The 12,286-nt window shown below is 41.5% G+C and overlaps 2 protein-coding genes across 9 annotated transcripts; one reads left to right on the forward strand and one right to left on the reverse strand.

Moving 5' to 3' along the window:
• Positions 1-194: 194 nt before the first annotated feature.
• LOC143485153 (nuclear receptor-interacting protein 3-like) lies at positions 195-11,890 on the reverse strand. Of its 4 annotated transcripts, none has more exons than XM_076984438.1 (8): positions 11,735-11,890; positions 3,021-3,311; positions 2,095-2,256; positions 1,893-1,975; positions 1,638-1,771; positions 1,497-1,549; positions 1,315-1,402; positions 195-1,179 (listed from the first exon to the last, which is right to left on the reverse strand). In XM_076984438.1, the coding sequence occupies exons 1-8, from the start codon at positions 11,855-11,857 to the stop codon at positions 1,166-1,168; spliced, it is 948 nt and encodes a 315-aa protein (XP_076840553.1). In that variant the 5' UTR covers positions 11,858-11,890; the 3' UTR covers positions 195-1,165. The 4 variants fall into 4 exon arrangements, with proteins under 4 accessions (XP_076840553.1, XP_076840545.1, XP_076840562.1 ...); XM_076984430.1 differs by having other exon boundaries at positions 2,095-2,259; XM_076984447.1 differs by lacking the exon at positions 11,735-11,890 and adding an exon at positions 4,182-4,475 and having other exon boundaries at positions 2,095-2,259.
• znf143b (zinc finger protein 143b) lies at positions 4,644-11,189 on the forward strand. 5 transcript variants are annotated; one of them, XM_076984379.1, is made up of 16 exons: positions 4,644-4,726; positions 5,923-6,038; positions 6,133-6,225; positions 6,465-6,560; positions 6,678-6,758; positions 6,871-7,055; positions 7,213-7,281; positions 7,367-7,483; positions 7,626-7,701; positions 7,803-7,928; positions 8,048-8,227; positions 8,354-8,581; positions 9,130-9,263; positions 9,396-9,551; positions 9,698-9,838; positions 10,841-11,188. In XM_076984379.1, the coding sequence occupies exons 2-16, from the start codon at positions 5,930-5,932 to the stop codon at positions 10,922-10,924; spliced, it is 1,875 nt and encodes a 624-aa protein (XP_076840494.1). In that variant the 5' UTR covers positions 4,644-4,726; positions 5,923-5,929; the 3' UTR covers positions 10,925-11,188. The 5 variants fall into 5 exon arrangements, with proteins under 5 accessions (XP_076840494.1, XP_076840487.1, XP_076840503.1 ...); XM_076984372.1 differs by having other exon boundaries at positions 9,127-9,263; positions 10,841-11,187; XM_076984388.1 differs by having other exon boundaries at positions 6,477-6,560; positions 9,127-9,263; positions 10,841-11,187.
• Positions 11,891-12,286: the final 396 nt, after the last annotated feature.

Genomic DNA, 12,286 nt, shown 5'->3' on the forward strand with positions numbered 1-12,286 from the left:
CACTATAAGAGCCTGTTGGAAGCTAATAAAGTAGAAAGGAAGAGATCAGAAAATGTTTTCTTTCTCTCATTAATGACAATAAAATAACTCATGTGTCCTAAACTGAGAATCTTCAGTCACTGTGGATGTTTGAGAAAAGTTTGATAAAGCACTAGATGCATATGTGTGTGCACATAAGAACTCAAGAGTCCTAGTACCTTCTAATGTGTTCATTTATTTAAAGCATGCTTGGCAAAAATAGTCTACAAAACAGAATATCAGTACAAATTTCCAGTGAAGTATTCCAGTATTAAACATTTAGAACCCTTCTGTAAACATTTTGATATCAGTGGATGTTTGGGTGAACCTAATAAGATTAGGTGAACCAGGTGTGTACCAGAAGCAGAAAAGCTCTATGTTATGTTAAACATTTAAAAACTCTAGGTAATAACACAACTTCCAAAATTATGCTTCATTAATTCTTTATACAACAATAACCTCTTATTGAGCAGTGCAAACAGCTACTTTTGCCATGGGTGACCCATGCTTCTTCAATCTAATATTTTTATAGATGCCTTCATATGCTTCAAAATGAAATATGAACAGAATACGACTTTACAACTGGCTACAACCGGACTTAAAGAACTGAAAAGAACATGTGTTTTCTTGTTTATTATAATCTCTAGTATGCATTAAAACCACAGAACCGACAGCCAAAGTCTGTTCAGCTTCAGGAGTTTGGGAGGTAGAGTTTCAAATGAGCAGCACTATAGTCACTGTAAAGTTTACACTTCATATAGCTAAGAAAAGATCAGTGCATCCCTGGTTAATATTAATATACACATAGACGCCTCTATAGACTGTAACACTATGGTTTTCTATGAATATCACAATGTAACATTATAATAAATAGATAAATAAGAATCTACAGTTGTTTAATCTCTAGTGAATAGCGGTAAGTCATTTGTGAGTATGTAGCGTGAGAGTGTGGCTGTTGAAGGAACGCTTGCCCCTGCTTGTGTTGCGACGCACAGGAGCTGCTGGGGATTGTGGGGGTTTGTGTGAGAGGACACACAAGCTCTCTGCTCAGCTGCTGTCATCTCAACAAAGACCTTGGGGCCCAGGGATTTGCTCGGCACCAAAACCCAGTCTTATCCCCCAGGAAAATTCTATCTGTAGATTCCTCCTATTCCATGGAGACTGAAATGTTAAGCACAGGTGACAAAATCAGATGAAAACAAAGTATTTGAATGTAAATATCATATTGTGGGTAAAAGTTGTAGGTATTGGGTGTAAGCATGGTATTATGGGTATAATGCTGGAAATAATTCTTACCATCATTTTCACACCTCCCAACAAAATTAATTTGTTCCCTTTCAGATTTTCCTACAGTCAGCATCTGCTTTTCAGTGTCAATGATGCACTGCAGGAGGCAACATACCAGTACATTTGAAATTCTACTAAAACAACCACACATGGACATTTCCTTTTGGGTTTACACGACAGAGAGATTTTACCTTCAGAGATTTGAGTGTCTTGGTGCCAAGGGACATGAATGTCCTGTCAATTTCTACAGTGTAAACCAAATTCAGTTTAGTGACAAGTTTTAACTGCCAAAAACGTAATGTCTGTTCTTGTGCATGTCGTACTGATCTCACCGACAACACTAAAGGGAAGATCTGCCTTTAACTGTCCAATGACCAAACTGAGCTCGATGTGTCCAGTAACGGGAAGGTTGTGCTGGACTGGTAGGTCGTCCTCAGCTTTTCTGCTGATCATCTTTTCCTTCACACTGTGGGACCAGTAGGCCATTAGCATTAGTGCTTCACTTCACTCCTGCCTTTAGCTCTTTACTGTTTACCAGCATGCTTAAAATCAACTGTTAGGTTATTCACATTATACTGAAGACTAACCCAAGCTTTTCCACACTGACTGATGATATGAGATTCGCCGTACAGCCTGTGTCAAGTGTGACTGCCACCTCTCGTCCTAAGCACTAAGTACAGGGTTAGAAATGAAGGAAAAGGATGAGACGAAATTGGAGAGAACGACTGGAAATATTTATTCAGGACTGATTTCTCTTTCACTAGTATAAGCACTTTGTTTCTTATTCACCTGACACGTGACCTGGAAGAGGTCGTCGTCCGTGTCTTGTGCCCTGCTGTTAACACTGTGGTTCTGCATGATGTTCTTGTAAGGTGGCTTCATGTTGAGGCTGTTCAGCCTGTTTCGTGATAAGCTGGTCTCCAGCAGTCTCCTCTGGAGAATGTTGTGGGGCTGCTGGGGAGAGAAAAGCATGTGAGTCATAACTAAAATCCAAAATTAAAACTGCAGGACGCATCACAGTGCTAAACAACCGAACGCCTGTGACACAAGTGCACCGACTGTTTATTATTTATTATTTAGTGCAAACTTACTAATTTACTGGAATATAATCTCTTGAATTTTACATATATATTACATACACATATATTACATATATTGTACGTTGACTTTTAGGTTTGTCAAAACATACAGCAGATGTCTTGCTTTGACTCAACTGTCATGCTCAAGCAATACTATAGGAAACAAAAGACTATTAGGAAAAAACAATGCAAAGGAATATTTACATTCAACCAATTGCATTTTTTAAATCATGAGTAATTTATGTCATGATTATTTTAATGCACTGTCCACCTTTGTTTTTCACGCGCTGTAAGCAAGCACATCCCAGGATATCCCAGGGTATGACTATGACGTCATGGGACGACGAGTCAATTATAAAACATGTCTTGCCTCCGAAATCCCTTGCAAAGATACAACGCAACTGACACCAGGCTTGTAGGCTACATAATGAATGATTATGGCAACAACTAATACAATGAAAATAAAGGGCTACAATATTACTGTAATAGGGCTAATACATTACAAGGAATCTTGTGCTAGGGTTACAACGATTTTTTTTTATCATTCACTGTACTATATATTTTACATGCAGTCTCACAGTTTTCATTCCTAATAAGCGTTAAGTTAAATTTTTTTGTTTCATATTTACAACTCACTCCTTCTTTTGAAGTTCCAAGTTTCTTAAGGCCATCTAATGGCAGTAGATCCGCGGAATCTTTGTGTAAAAATTGGATTCCCTGTTTTATTCTGCGTTGCTTCCGAAGAGCCGCCGCCTCCTTGATTTCCATGCCGTTTTTGTTGCTGTCCGCTCGTGCCCCAGAAAACATCACTCTGTTCACGCGTCGACTGGCGTGCCGCGTGTCCGCCTCTTTATATAAGCACAAACAGGTGAGGCGGAGGAGCCCCGGTTTGTTCGTCCCCCATCCACGGCTGATAGCGACATGCTCCTTAGATAAAATGAGATAGACCTGGAACTCAGAAAATACACTGTAGCAGACTTACCGAATTTCACATTCCACGTTCATTTTAAGATAAACAATCTATTCTGATAAAAAAAATATATCTGGGCTACCTGAATTTAGATGTTTACTTTCCAGCGTGGTAGAGGATAACGAAGGTCTGATCGTTTCGCTAGTCTATCATTTTGCCATAGGCCTATAGTGAATTATTTTATCAGGACCACATATCTTGCTTTCTACAAGCAGTATTGTAAACCGGATTGTATATATTTAGCCTTCATATAATTGGTAAGGCAATTGGCTGGTAAAGAAATAATTCTCTGTGATAAGATTTTATTTATGCTTATAGTTTATCTGACAAGAGCCCATAAACTCATAAACCAGAAATGACTGTGCTGTTTGTTCTGGCTGTTTTTGTGATGCTTTCCAGATACTGTTATATATGCTACTATATAAATGTGCACTTAAATTATATTTAACAAAACGTTTGTTAAAGTACACCGCATCCTTGTGTTGGAGCGCAAAGAAAATGTCGTGTCATTCAATATCATCCACCTTCTTGCAGTGAGTTTCTCTCATTATGGTCTAAAATAGATCACGAACATATAGTGCCTTTGTCCTTTCTCGTTAAATTTAACTATGCCCCAAATATAATGCAATAAATAGCGTATGATATCGGAAGCACGTTATGGGAAGATGATTTTATATAGGCCTACTGAGTTTGAACTGACCAAGTTTTGGGGGAATTTGTTGTATTTATGCAACAATGAGCTTACAGACAATTTTGAAATTATTCTATTCGCGGTCTATCATAACATTTTAAACATGCTCTTCTTTTAACATAGGCGTTACAGCTACCGGAAGCAAGCTGGAAGATCTTAAATGCATCTGTTTATTTGAGGTCCAGTTTTATCTTCGGAGCACTGCATTGCCCATACAGCCCGCGATTCAAAATGGCTGCGGGCACACTCCAAAAACATGATCAACTTTTGTTTTTCTGTAAGCACTAACAACACGATTCGCCTCTAAAAATACAAAAAAATACTAGAAACTGTATTCCGCATTTCCTCGTAAATAAAAAAATATTCTAACAGAGTGTCTAGATGTTATTCCCGTTTATTAATCGTAAAACAATACAACCCACAGACCAGAATGGCGTTATCATGGTGCCCCAGAACATGAATATTTTCCCCGTTTTACCTTGAAATACTTTTGGGCGAATGAAAGAGTGAGGGCAAATTCAACCACAATGTTTGAACCAATCGAACGAGCAGACACGAGACTGACCCGCCTTTTGACGGTAACTATGCGATTATTCATGTTCTGGGGTTGTAGTCTCTGCCGAGCGTTTCCTGCCCTGATGCATGGTGGTCGAACGAAGGGATTGTTGGAAAATTTTGGAGGTTAGTATATAAATGTGTTTTACCCAGTGTGCCTTATTTCCTCAGTCGCTGCATAGCGGCGGAGTTCGCTGATGGAAGAGTCATGGAGGTTTAAGAGGAAACCTTATTTCAATAAAGCAATGAAAACGCATCGGAAGCAATGTTTTATTTATTAGAGGCAATTGGACACACTGCGTTCATATCGGTTGCAACATTGTAACCTTCCTGTTTCTCCCAGTTAACGACACTCACCGAAACCGACCACACTTTCACTCGTGGGATTTATGATACAAACTGGAAACCCTAGTTGCATCGTTTTAGATCATTAGTGTCACACACGAGCTGCATAACGCTAGTTTTATGTAGACGTCAAACTGAAAATCCGGACGTTATTTTAGCACATTTGCTAATACGCAATATACTTTATCTGGTATTATATTAGGTGGCTTACATAAGCCGATATTCTCCTAATCGACTAGCGACATATCAACACGCTTAACTCCAGACAAAATGCACATTTCTTCTAAACTGCAGCATATCTTACCGCATTCTGGACAGTTATTTAATTAAGCCGTGTGAGCTCATACAGGTAGCTAACGTTTGGTGCAGCTAATGTTGCTAGTTAGCCAGGAGGGTCTACAGTACCGCATTACTGTAGTTACAACTCCAGTTTTTACATCCTTAGCTTTGACTTTCAAGAGGTGCGAATTTGGGATTAACGAAATCTGCGAAAGAAAGAGTATTCAACATGAACACCGTGTACAGTTATACTTAAATAATATACGATTTGGCCTGAATTAAGTTGCGATATTTCCTTAGGCTACCAGTTCTAGGAAAGACGTACTGAAAGTGTTATAACAATGTAACACGAGATCTAAATAGAAATCTAGCTATTCTATTGGTTCATGCAAATAAGACATACAGTATAACAAAGTATATAAACAGAAAAACGACCTAAAAAAAATTATGCAGCGTAATATACCAGTAGGCAAGACAAATCGCTTAGACATGGGATATCAAGTGATTAACTCCAAGTGTGTTTAAAGTGGAAAGACTGTAGATACTGTCCAAACTAGATAGCACCTCTAATATAATGCAAGTAATCCACAACAAAAAAAAAAAATAATGAACTGCCTGAAATGTTCGTTTCGTTGTTACAGTGTGAGTATCAGCAGCTGTATGAGGCTGATGTGCTGTTTGCTGGTTGGTCTTTGCAGGTACACCATGCTCCTTGCCCAGGTGAACAGAGACACCCAGAGCATGGAGTTCCAAAGTGTTGATGGGGACCCACAGCAGGTCACCCTTTGTCTGACAGAGGCTGTGACTGTTGCAGGTGAGGTGACTTTCAATTGTGTGCTCGGTACCTGATATCTGTTTCTTTCATCCACTTCTGTTCAAGCCTGTAACTACAATATTTCACCTTACAGACAGTGACCACATTGAGGCTATGGATACAGTGAGTTTGCAAGCAGTGACCCTAGTGGATGGTTCCACTGCATACATACAACACAGCCCTAAAGGTACATTGTTAGGCCAATTATAAGTATAAACATGTATGTACTAATTGAATGCCCTAAAAATAGAGGCATCGACCGTTTATATATTAATGGAATCAATTTATATACTTTACACCAATTGACATGGAATGAATTACCCAGTAAACTTATCCAATAGTATTTTACAAAGCATCCCAGAGGCTACAACCCAAAACAGATCCAATCCACTGATTTATAGTATTAATTTTACATCATCTTTGCAGTTTCCCTTTCAGATAACAAGATAATGGAAGGGCAGGTGATTCAGTTAGAAGATGGATCTGCTGCATACGTGCAGCACGTATCGGTTCCTAAAGCAGGTATCTCACACATGGCCGCGCGATTCCGCGGAACGTCTCCAGACACGAACCTCATGTGTACCATACAGCATGTATCTACTCAAAGCGGTGATGGGTGTATTTCATGTCCATTTTCAGTTGGAGAAGGACTCCACCTAGAAGACGGCCAAGCAGTGCAGTTGGACGATGGGACAACGGCCTACATTCATGCATGCAAAGGTGAGACAGTTACCATACTCAGGGGCTGGTGTAAAAGCATGGGCTATTTTTACACTGCGGTCAGTAGTAGTTATAACAACTGTATATGGCTATATGTATATGGTGTTTTCAGACACATATGATCAGGCTGGGTTACAAGCTGTCCAGCTGGAGGATGGCACCACGGCTTATATCCAGCATATGCCCCAGTCCAGTACCATCCTGGCCATCCAGGCTGATGGTACAGTGGCAGACCTGCAGACAGAGGGCGCCATGGACCCCGACACCATCAGTGTGCTGGAGCAATACTCCACCAAGGTTAGAATGACAATGGTTCCTTTTCATCCCAGAGTGCTCGCTGCACATTGTGATAATGTTGTTAAATTGATGTTAAACCAAGGTCACAGATGGAATAGTGTTGTGTGTGTGTGTGTGTTTAGAAGTCTGGTCTCCTAATGCACCTGTGCTTTTTCAGGTGGGAAGTACAGATTGCGGCACAGGGCTGCTCAGTAGAGGTGACTCTGATGGCAGTGTGCATATGCAGGTGCGCCCTCTCTTCTAATGCTGTCTTCAGTCTGAAGTGTGTGTGTTTGTGTGTGGTGTGTCACTGACATGTCCTGTGTGTACAGATTGTTCTCCAGGGTCACGAGAGCAGGTCTCCCAAAATGCAGCACATAGGTGAGAAGGCCTTTCGCTGTGATCACGATGGCTGTGGAAAGCTTTACAGCACAGCTCACCATCTCAAGGTAAAGCTCTGTCACAGTTAGCTGGGCTGGCAAAAATAAGTACATCGCTAGAACCTGTGGTTGTTTTTTTTCCTAACAGTTTTGTCAAAACATTTACCTCATGCTTTCTGGGTTTTACATGGTTTTTGTTTTGCTTGAAAAGGTTCATGAAAGATCACATACTGGTGATAAACCTTACATATGTGAACATCTGGGCTGTGGGAAAAAGTTTGCCACAGGTAACATTTTTACAGACAATTCTACATTAATATAACCATTTTTTATTATAAATTTTAAAATTCTGCATCAGTACACACACTGAAGAGGTGTTTATCCACAGGGTATGGCCTCAAAAGTCATGTTCGCACACACACTGGTGAAAAACCATATCGCTGTCAGGAGCTCAACTGCCTTAAGTCATTCAAGACGTCTGGAGATCTTCAGAAACACACAAGGACACACACAGGTCCTCCCTCACCACAATCCTGCACTGGTCTATGTAGTAGCAACTGGGCACTATCAGCAGTGGGAGTGTTGTAACTGGGTTAGTGGTCTAAGCTTCCTATATTGTATTATTCTTTTTAGGTGAGAAGCCTTTCAAATGCCCATTCGAAGGCTGTGGAAGATCTTTCACCACTTCAAACATCCGAAAGGTTCACATTCGAACACACACTGGCGAGCGGCCATACTACTGCTCTGAGCCAAACTGTGGAAGAGCTTTTGCCAGTGCCACCAATTACAAAAACCACATGAGGATTCACACTGGTACTTACATTGCATATATTGTCTTAATAATGGCACAAATATTGCATAGCAGTTAAAATGGCAATCGCGTGAACATTTGTTTCATATCAGACATATTAATGTAAGCGCTCCGTTTCACTCGTCCAGGGGAAAAGCCATACGTCTGCACCGTGCCCGGCTGTGATAAGCGCTTCACGGAGTACTCCAGCCTCTACAAGCACCATGTAGTGCACACACCATGCAAGCCCTACAACTGCAACCACTGCGGCAAAACCTACAAGCAGATCTCCACTTTAGCTATGCACAAGCGCACTGCTCACAATGACACAGAGCCCATCGAGGAAGAGCAGGAGGCCTACTACGAGCCCCCGATAGGTCAGTACTCTCCGGGAATAAATCCCACAATGCCTGCAAAGCCATGAGGTATAAAGACTATAAAGACATCCTTGGTCAGACTGTATTGAGAAGGCAATGTGAGAGGAATGGATGGTGAAATTAAGTGGGATTACGATAAAAGGAATCAGTTTCATCCCACTGGTCCCAAGGCAAGACACAAGTATCTGCTTTTGTATTCAGCGCTACTTGATCACTGTAAATAGGTGATGTCTATTGATGTCTATAAAATGGTTCTAAAGAATAGTTTCTATATATATGGTAGCAGGGCCGGAGTGGGACACGTTTTCAGCCCGGGAGTTTCATGCCCAAATCCGGCCAAAAATTATTTTTCCCTCCCAATCGGCCCAAACTAGAGATTGACATGAGCCGGCCCATCGGGAATCCTCCCGAATCTCCCGATTAGCCACTCCGGCTCTGTATGGTAGCTTCTTGACCAGAAATTACTCTGGGTGCAAGCATGGATGTGTTCATGGGTGTTTGTGTGTTGCATTGTGGGTGTGTGACTGTCTGAATATCTTGTTCAGAAGCCATTGATGATCCTGCATTAACATTTACACCTGCTGTGGTTGAGGAGGACAGTGGCTCAGAGCAGGTTTCAGTAGGGTCGGAGGTCATGAGCCAGCAACACATAGCCCTGATATCTCAGGACGGCACACAACAGGTCAGTGCTTTCTGCAATCCCAGAAGACCTGTTTAATGTGAATGGCTTCTGTATGGGTCTTATGTCTGAATTATAGTGTTCGATTGTGCTCAGAAAGTGTGGGTAGCTGTTGTGCCAACTATGTCCTTTTAGGTGCTCTCGCAAGCCGACGTGCAAGCAATGACTGGCACAATAACCATGGTAACACAAGAGGGAACCACAATAACCATCCCAGCACATGAAGCAATGCTTTCTCCAGGAGAGGCTCATTCGGTCACCATGGTTTCAGCAGATGGCACAGAAGGACAGGTGATGGCTTGCATTCAATTGTTGTTTATTTTTGTTATTTCCCCCCTCCACACCCCCTTGTGTTTAGTTAGTATGACTGAGCTGAGCCCTCTGAGTACAAGTGCTGTGTATTTTCAGGGCTGTGTGTATCTATGTGTGTGTTGCAGGTGGCTATTGTGACACCGGACCTGTCCGTGTTCCAGACCCAGGACGGTGAACTGGTGCAGGAACAGCATTCTGGGGTTTCTGCCACAGCACACCCCGTCACTCTGCTGGCTACCTCCAATGGCACACACATAGCTGTACAGGTACCTGTCTCACACACACACTCACTTACAAGGGGTTCACTGTCTTGAAGTAATCTTCTCCCAGTGCTGCAAACAACTCTGACCGACGTTGGGGTGGGGCTAATGGATTAACATTCTCTATCTGTACGCTAAGGGCTGAGATCCTTTGTTTACGGGAGCAAACACAGTGGGTTTTATGGTGTACAGGTGTGAGGAAATTAGGTCAAACTGCTGCAATCTGTTGTTAGTAGTACTTCCCCAGCTGGGACTGTCTCCATAGTGTAAGCTGGTTTAATTACTTGTCCAAACATTTTTTGGTGCACTGTATTGCTTATTTTAATAAGTTTACAGAAGAATATCCACCTACGTTTAAGAACAAGAGCTGTGTGCAATCCTGTCCTCGTATCAACCACATGGGTCCTTTGGTTAAATTCGCTAGCATACTCTATACATCTCTCTGCTGATGGAACCCTAATAGGCCAATTCAACTACTGATGATTATCACTGTTCTATCAGTTACACATGATTAGATAACCCACCTATTGGCTTACATTAAGGCATTGCACATTGAACTAGATATGAAGTGTACTGTAATGCACCAAGAAAAAAGCAGCTCTGAGATATACAATGGGTGCACTGTTTAGGTGGTGTTTGTGGTATTGAAAATGGGTAAAGGGTGGGATTTACAAAAAAGCAGCCGGCAGTAATGACCAATCCCATTTCATATTGTTGACAGACGTATTTACTTGAATTACCTAAGCTTTCTGTATTACAAGAACTTCCCAGACAACATGAGTGCTCAAACTATGATGCAGAAGAATGTATATTAACCAAAGCCCAAACTACACATTTGTTTTCTAAGACTGCTAAGGTTTGAAGAAATGTATGAACATCAAATATATTCACCATAAATAGACCGACACAATAGTTAATGGAAGAACACATTGTGGTATTTGTATAGCAGAGTCTGACAATATCCTGACTGGGTGCGAGTAAATGAAGAATTCTCTATTGCTTTCATAGCTTAGTGATCAACCTTCTTTGGAAGAAGCCATCAGAATTGCATCACGAATACAACAAGGAGAAACCCCAGGTCTGGACACTTGAAGCAAGACCTTCAGTTTGCCATCACTGTGTGAATGTGTGTGTGAGTGTGTGAGAGAGGGAGAGAGACTACAGTGAACAACAGTGTCAAATGTACAAAAATGTTTGTAATGCTAGCATCATGAGTGCTGTTTCAAGATTGAAGATATTTTTGTGTGCATTTATGTACATAGCAATGTTTTGAAACTGGAATTCTTTTTGCTGTAAATACTTGATTCCTCTACCTGAATTTTTAGGCTCTTATGAAATGAAAAAAAATACCAAAACAAACTTCGAGTATTATTTCATTTTGAGAAAGACCTAGCCATCTGACTGAAAATAAAAAGTGAAACTCTTTAGGCCGCTTATCAAAAGGCACCAACTGAATATCATTATAAATAGAATTTAATGATTATACGGTTTAGCTTATTAATGTTGATAGGAGGTCGCAGGCTGGTTATCCAATCTAGCGAACCTGTTAGGCAACACATCAAGCTACAAGACGTTTGTCACGGGCAGACTTGCTCATGCAAACAATACCATGTGGCTAATCTACGCCTACATACTACATCGAAAATCCCCAAATATTCCGAATAAACCAATACAGTCGACTAACTTCCTGGCTAATTAAAGCAGCTAAAGCAACCATGGTAATTGATTTACCAGTAAACGCAGACCATCTGAACAACGGTAGGCTACTGATTTAACTTCATTCAACTCAAACTAATTTAACTAAAAAAAACAAAAAATACCATCTTTTGCCTATTGAATAAATCGTCGTACATCAATCACGCAACTACAAGTGAGAACTCCCGTCCACGAAAGCCAGATTACCATGACAAATCGTCCCGTCTGATCAATCGAGATTAGAAGATGAAAGAGTTTCGTTCGCGCCAGTGGAGACCGGAGCGCGTCGGCACGTCCCGAGGAGCTCGTGTGCGTCGTGGCCCCGCCCATCTTTCAAACTCCCGGATCTACGTTCATTGGTGCACAGCGAGTCATTTGACCAACGGTCGCGGGAAGGCCTCGAGACCACGCGCTGCTGCGGAGTGGGAGGAGTAGTTCTTCATTCAAACTACTTTTTGTAAACAAAATCGACTTAATCGACCCAGTTTCTAACGCTTCGACGAGCCTTACTGGTTTTGGGCCGAGGAGTTATACCTTGTTTTGCCATTTTTCGTGGAGGGTCCGATTTTTGTCGTCGGTTATTAGTCGCTGACTCGGCTGGGACTTGAGACGCGGAGCAGAAGCCATTTTTGTTCCTCCTCTGGGTTTGTCCACTTTTAGTTGGCTACGTTGCGATTAACTGACCAGCTAAGTTGCGCTAGCGAGCTAACGTTAGTGACCGGTTCGGGTCTGGAGAGCCACGCCGCTGTCTCAGTTAGT

The sequence above is a fragment of the Brachyhypopomus gauderio genome, chromosome 2 (assembly GCF_052324685.1).
Source record: "Brachyhypopomus gauderio isolate BG-103 chromosome 2, BGAUD_0.2, whole genome shotgun sequence".
NCBI classification, from domain to species: Eukaryota; Metazoa; Chordata; class Actinopteri; order Gymnotiformes; family Hypopomidae; genus Brachyhypopomus; species Brachyhypopomus gauderio.